The sequence below is a fragment of the Salvia splendens genome, unplaced genomic scaffold, assembly GCF_004379255.2.
Source record: "Salvia splendens isolate huo1 unplaced genomic scaffold, SspV2 ctg122, whole genome shotgun sequence".
Classification (NCBI taxonomy): domain Eukaryota; kingdom Viridiplantae; phylum Streptophyta; class Magnoliopsida; order Lamiales; family Lamiaceae; genus Salvia; species Salvia splendens.
In genome coordinates this window covers 13,411-19,157 of record NW_024598763.1, presented here as the reverse complement: position 1 = coordinate 19,157, position 5,747 = coordinate 13,411, and the positions used below count along the sequence as shown (strand labels likewise).

General features: G+C 52.8%; 1 protein-coding gene across 1 annotated transcript; it reads left to right on the top strand.

Annotated features, from left to right (window-relative positions):
- The first annotated feature begins 1,584 nt into the window (after window positions 1–1,584).
- On the top strand, window positions 1,585–5,530 carry LOC121789054. The gene is made up of 5 exons (XM_042187588.1): window positions 1,585–2,565; window positions 2,707–2,935; window positions 3,467–3,801; window positions 4,009–4,061; window positions 5,458–5,530. Exons 1-5 carry the CDS (start codon window positions 1,585–1,587, stop codon window positions 5,528–5,530), a joined length of 1,671 nt encoding a protein of 556 aa, XP_042043522.1.
- Window positions 5,531–5,747: the final 217 nt, after the last annotated feature.

Sequence of the window (5,747 nt, the reverse complement as noted above, 5' to 3'; positions counted from 1 at the left end):
AAACCCTAAACCCTAAACCCTGAACCCTGAACCCTGAACCCTAAACCCTAAACCCTAAACCCTAAACCCTAAACCCTAAACCCTAAACCCTAAACCCTAAACCCTAAACCCTAAACCCTAAACCCTAAACCCTAACCCTAAACCCTAAACCCTAAACCCTGAACCCTGAAACCCTGAACCCTAAACCCTAAACCCTAAACCCTAAACCCTAAACCCTAAACCCTAAACCCTAAACCCTAAACCCTAAACCCTAAACCCTAAACCCTAAACCCTAAACCCTAAACCCTGAACCCCTAAACCCTAACCCTAAACCCATCCAACCAAGCTGCTCTAGTGGCTTGGGAGTTGATATCAGGGAGCTTTCACTTCCTAGGAGGTCGCAGGTTCGAATCCTAGGAAGTGCAGATTTGGGGATTAATTTCTCCTTGGGCCTGTGGGCCCAGAATGACAACGAAGCGCACCTACGGGGTAAGACGCTTCACCTCCAACTGTTAGGTCGGGGGTCCGAGTCACATCGGAGGGTAGATGGGGAACCATCGTCGATCCTCCTAAAAAAAAAAAGAAAAAAAAAAAAAAAAAAAAACCCTAAACCCTAAACCCTAAACCCTAAACCCTGAACCCTAAACCCTAAACCCTAAACCCTAAACCCTAAACCCTAACCCTAAACCCCTGAACCCTAAACCCTAAACCCTAAACCCTAAACCCTAAACCCTAAACCCTGAACCCGAACCCTGAACCCTGAAACCCTAAACCCTAAACCCTAAACCCTAAACCCTAAACCCTAAACCCTAAACCCTAAACCCTAAACCCTAAACCCTGAACCCTGAACCCTAAACCCTAAACCCTAAACCCTAAACCCTAAACCCTAAACCCTAAACCCTAAACCCTGAACCCTGAACCCTAAACCCTAAACCCTAAACCCTAAAAAAAAAAACCCTAAACCCTGAACCCTAAACCCTGAACCCTAAACCCTAAACCCTAAACCCTAGAGGCCTCCCCCAGAGGTTAGCCAGCCTCCGTGTCAAGCGAGACGCACCCAGGAGCTGGCGGTCAGAGAGATGGCCTCTGTCTCACACCCTGAGTCTTCTTCTGCAGCCGCAGAGGGTGCACGGGTTGCTGAGGACGACGGTTTTGTCGCTCCTAAGAAGAAGAAGAATGCGAAGAGCGCTGCTAGTAAACAAAGGTGGCTAGAGAAGCGTCGGGCGGAGAGACGAGCAGCCTCTATTGCAATGAGGACAGTGTCAGACGGCGAGGGAGAGCAGGGGATGGAGGCGATTGAGTCCTCGTCAGAGAGTGGGCGGGGCTCTAGATCACTCTCACCTACACTTCGACTTGGCCTCGGGTTCGGCCCACTAGCCATGGTGGTGCATGAGAACAACATGTTTGGGGCCCTACAGGATCCCTCTTCAGATGAGGACGCGCCCGATGTTGATGAGCCCCAGGACTCGATGATGACTGACATCTTCCCCAGGAAGATTCACTTCACGGAGCCAGTGTTGCAGTACATAGGATCCACTTCCCCTCCCGCAGAGGGTTCACAGAAGAGGGCGAGGCTGTCGGCCTCGGGAGCTCGCTGAGTTTCCAATGTCTAGCCATTTCATGATCTGGAATGCCCAGGGGATAGCGAACGCTACTACCCAAGGCAGTTTCAAGAATATGATCGATATGTATAGTGTGTTGTTTGCCGCAGTGCTTGAGCCTCAGACAGAACCCCAGCCTTCTTTCTTTAGTAGGCGCTTTGGGTTGCAGTTTAGGTGCTCGAACACAAATGGCAAGATTTGGATCTTCTCTCACAGGGATTGGCAGGTCGATGTGATCGACGACTCCGAGCAGGTTCTTCATGTCCGAGTTACTGCTGCTATATTCCCTACTCCAATCTTTCTCTCCGTAGTGTACGCTAAGTGCTCGAGGGAGGGGAGATACGATTTGTGGAATAAGCTCAGGGACATCTCCTTAGCGACTGACGGGGCACCCTGGCTTGTTGGAGGCGACTTCAACATCTTCTTGTTGGAGGAAGAGAGACGGGGTAGTACCACAGATAGGCACGGAGAGATGATGGACTTTGCTGACGCAGTTGCAGACTGCCAGCTCCTGGACCCAGGCTTTGATGGCCCACCTTTCACTTGGACGAGGAGTGGGCTTTGGGAGAGGTTGGACAGAGTCCTTCTAGGGGAGCATTGGACGACAGTCTTTGCAGCTACTAGGGTGACTCACTTGCCTAGGATCTCTTCAGATCATGCCCCTTTGCTCGTGCGATGCCAGCTCACTACCCAGATTCCGAGGCCATCCTTTAGGTTTCAGAACATGTGGGTACGGCATCATACTTTCAGGGATGAGATCGCCAGAGTGTGGGATGCGGAGACGGGCTTCTTCGGCATGCTCAATCTTCAGTTCAAACTCAGTAGAGTGAAGAATTTTCTCAAAGGATGGAACAGAGAGGTCTTTGGGAACATCTTCGAGAGGCTGAGGGAGGCAGAGGAGGCAGTTACCGTTGCGCAGGCGGCTTACGACGGGGATCCCACGGGAGCCCATAGGAGTGAGCTCAGCCGATGCACCGCTCTCTATGTACTCTGCACTAGGATGGAGGAGGATTTCTGGAAGCAGAAGGCTGCCATTCGGTGGGCGGCAGAAGGCGAAAGGAATTCCAAATTCTTCCATGGGTGGGTGCGACAGAAGCGGGTGAAGTCACGGATTCACGCCATTCAGGCAGGAGGACAGACTCTCACGTCAGAGGACGATATCAGACAGTCGGCGGTAGGTTTCTTTCAGCAGCTGCTCACGACAGACGTTGAGCAGTTGGAGCAGCCGGACCTTGATCTCTTGAGCAGCCTTCCAGACTCAGTGGACCGCGAGGGCCTCTGTGCAGTCCCGGACTCAGATGAGGTGAGAGCGGCGGTCTTTGGCATCAGTGGAGACAGCGCCTCTGGACCGGATGGTTTCTCGTCCCTGTTCTTCCAGCACTGTTGGGACATTGTTGGAGCAGAGGTGGTGGCAGCAGTGGAGGACTTCTTCTTGGGGGCCCCTATGCCCCGCAGCTTCACAGCCACGACCATCATACTCTTGCCGAAGAAGGCAAGCCCGGCGACCTGGGCGGAGTACAGGCCGATTAGCCTTTGCAATGTGACCAACAAGATCATCACCAAGATCTTGACATCGCGTTTGGCGCCACTGCTTCCTCTAGTATTGGCGCCGAACCAGAGCGGTTTTGTCAAGGGTCGCTTGCTTAGTGATAATGTGCTTCTGGCTCAGGAATTGATTCATGATATCAGCAGGTCGCTCATTCAGAAGGCTAACTCCCCTAATCTGGCCCTCAAGCTAGATATGGCGAAGGCCTATGATCGAGTGCAGTGGCCTTTCCTCCTCATGGTGCTTGAGAGGATGGGATTCCCGCCGGGGTGGGTGAGTATGGTCAGGAGATGTATCTCTTCGTGCTGGTTCTCTGTGCTTGTGAACGGGGCTTCGGCAGGTTTCTTCCACTCTACGAGGGGACTTCGCCAGGGAGATCCGTTATCACCGTCTTTGTTCGTGCTTGCTGCAGATTATCTGTCGAGGAGCTTGGACAGGCTTGTGGCCACACATCCTGATATGGAGTATAGATGTGCTCGACGCGCGCCGGCCATATCCCATCTGTCTTATGCCGACGACATTGTCATATTTGTCAGGGCACACAGACAGTCCGTGGAGAGGCTGGTACACTGTCTTGACCACTATTCTGCCGTGTCGGGCCAGATGGTGAACAAGGGAAAGAGTCACTTCTATCTCTTCCAGAAGTTCGATTCTTGGGCGGCTGAGGTGGCAGAGGTGAGTGGATTCCAGCAGGGATTCCTCCCTTTCACTTACCTGGGAGTGCCTATCTATAAGGGGGGGCTGAAGGCCGACTACCTTTTAGATATCCGACAGAAGATGGTGGACCGGATTCACAGCTGGTCCCACAGACATCTCTCTCTTGGAGGTCGCCTTGCTCTGATCAAGAGCACCCTTGTCACTATCCCTCTTCACATCTTCCAGGTTCTGAAGCCGTTTGAGTACTGGATGAGGGACTTAGAGCAGATCTTGGCCAGGTTCTTTTGGGGCACGGTTGGGGAGCAGAGGAAGATTCACTGGGTTAGCTGGAAGAAGAAGATTTGCTTGCCGTTGGATGAGGGAGGCCTTGGCATCCGTCGTTTTCGTGAGCTCGTCAAAGCTTTCAGCATCAAGCTCTGGTGGAGATTTCTCGCGCAGGATTCACTATGGGCGCAGTTCACCATGCGCAAGTATTGTTTCCATGCTGGTCGTGCCTTCATTTCTCCTTACTCTGTGCATGATAGTCCTATATGGCATCGTCTCACGGACATTAGGGGTCAGGTTCATGGTCTCATTAGGTGGTCCCTCGGCGAAGGGCGGATTAGTTTCTGGGATGACGTGTGGGTCGGGGATCTCCCCCTTAGGACCTATTGTCTGCCTGGGACTGATCTTCCTGCCGCTGAGGTCTCTAGGTTTTGGCGTGATCATACTTGGCATGTTGATAAACTGCATGATTATTTGGCTTTGTATGGTGTGCCTTTGCATGTGTTGGATCTTATCAGGGCTGTTCCGATTGAGGTGGGCAGGCGGGATGTGATGCGATGGAGCCTCACTGGCGATGGCGAGTTCTCGACGGCCTCAGCTTGGGAGCTCATCCGGACACGGTCCCCTAGACATTTCGGACTTCGCATGGTTTGGAATGCTGGGCTGACCCCGACCATTTCTATCTTCATCTGGCGCCTCCTCCTCCAGAGGGTCCCTGTTGAGTGCTACGTTCAGACCCGCGGTATCTCTCTCGCATCCAAGTGTCTGTGTTGTGTCTCTTCTTTTTCAGTCGAGTCTTTTCAGCATTTGTTTGTGTCGAGTCCGTTGGCGAGATCTGTTTGGGACTACTTCGATGGCTGGTTCCCTTATATTAGCACACACATTCACACGTGCACTGATTTTGCACTTAGAATAGGTTTTTGGTGGAGGTCCTCTCACAGGGCTCCCACCTTGCACATCAGTTTTATCATTCCTTGCTTGGTATATTGGTTCATTTGGACGGAGAGGAATAGCTGCAAGCACCGCGGCGTTTCTTTTCGTTCTTCCCATGTTATTTGGCAGGTGATTCGGCATTTGCGGATTCTTGTGGCGGCGGGTGTGCTAGTCCCCCTTCATTGGCGCGGTTGCACCCCGACTGTCGACTTCATGCCTTCAGTTCCTCCTCGCCGGCGAGTTCTGAGGTCCTTGAGTGTGCTTTGGCATCCACCCGACGATCCTTGGGTGAAGCTGAACACAGATGGGGCCTTCTCTACCTCGACGGGACAGGCTGGTGGTGGGGGAGTGGTTCGTGGCTCAGACGGTTCTCTTTTGAGGGCCTTTTGCACGCCCCTTGTAGCTGCGTCGGCCTTCGAGGCGGAGCTTCTAGCTCTTCTTCATGGGTTGACGATGGCTATGGAGTTCTCATCACAGGTTTGGGTCGAGATGGACGCAGCAGCAGTGGTCGCAGTGTTCACTTCGGGACGCATGGGAGCGGCGGACGTGAGACATCACATGGCTCGCATTCGCATTTTGCTCTCACAGATGCAGGTTCGGTTCTCTCACATCCACCGAGAGGGTAACCGGGCAGCAGATTTTCTTGCAGGTAGGGGGGTCCAGACCCCTGCCATCACTTACTATGATTCAGATACAGCGCCTCGGTACTTGAAGTCGCTTGTGAGGATGGACCAGCTGGGCTATCCGAACTTCAGATTCAGATATCG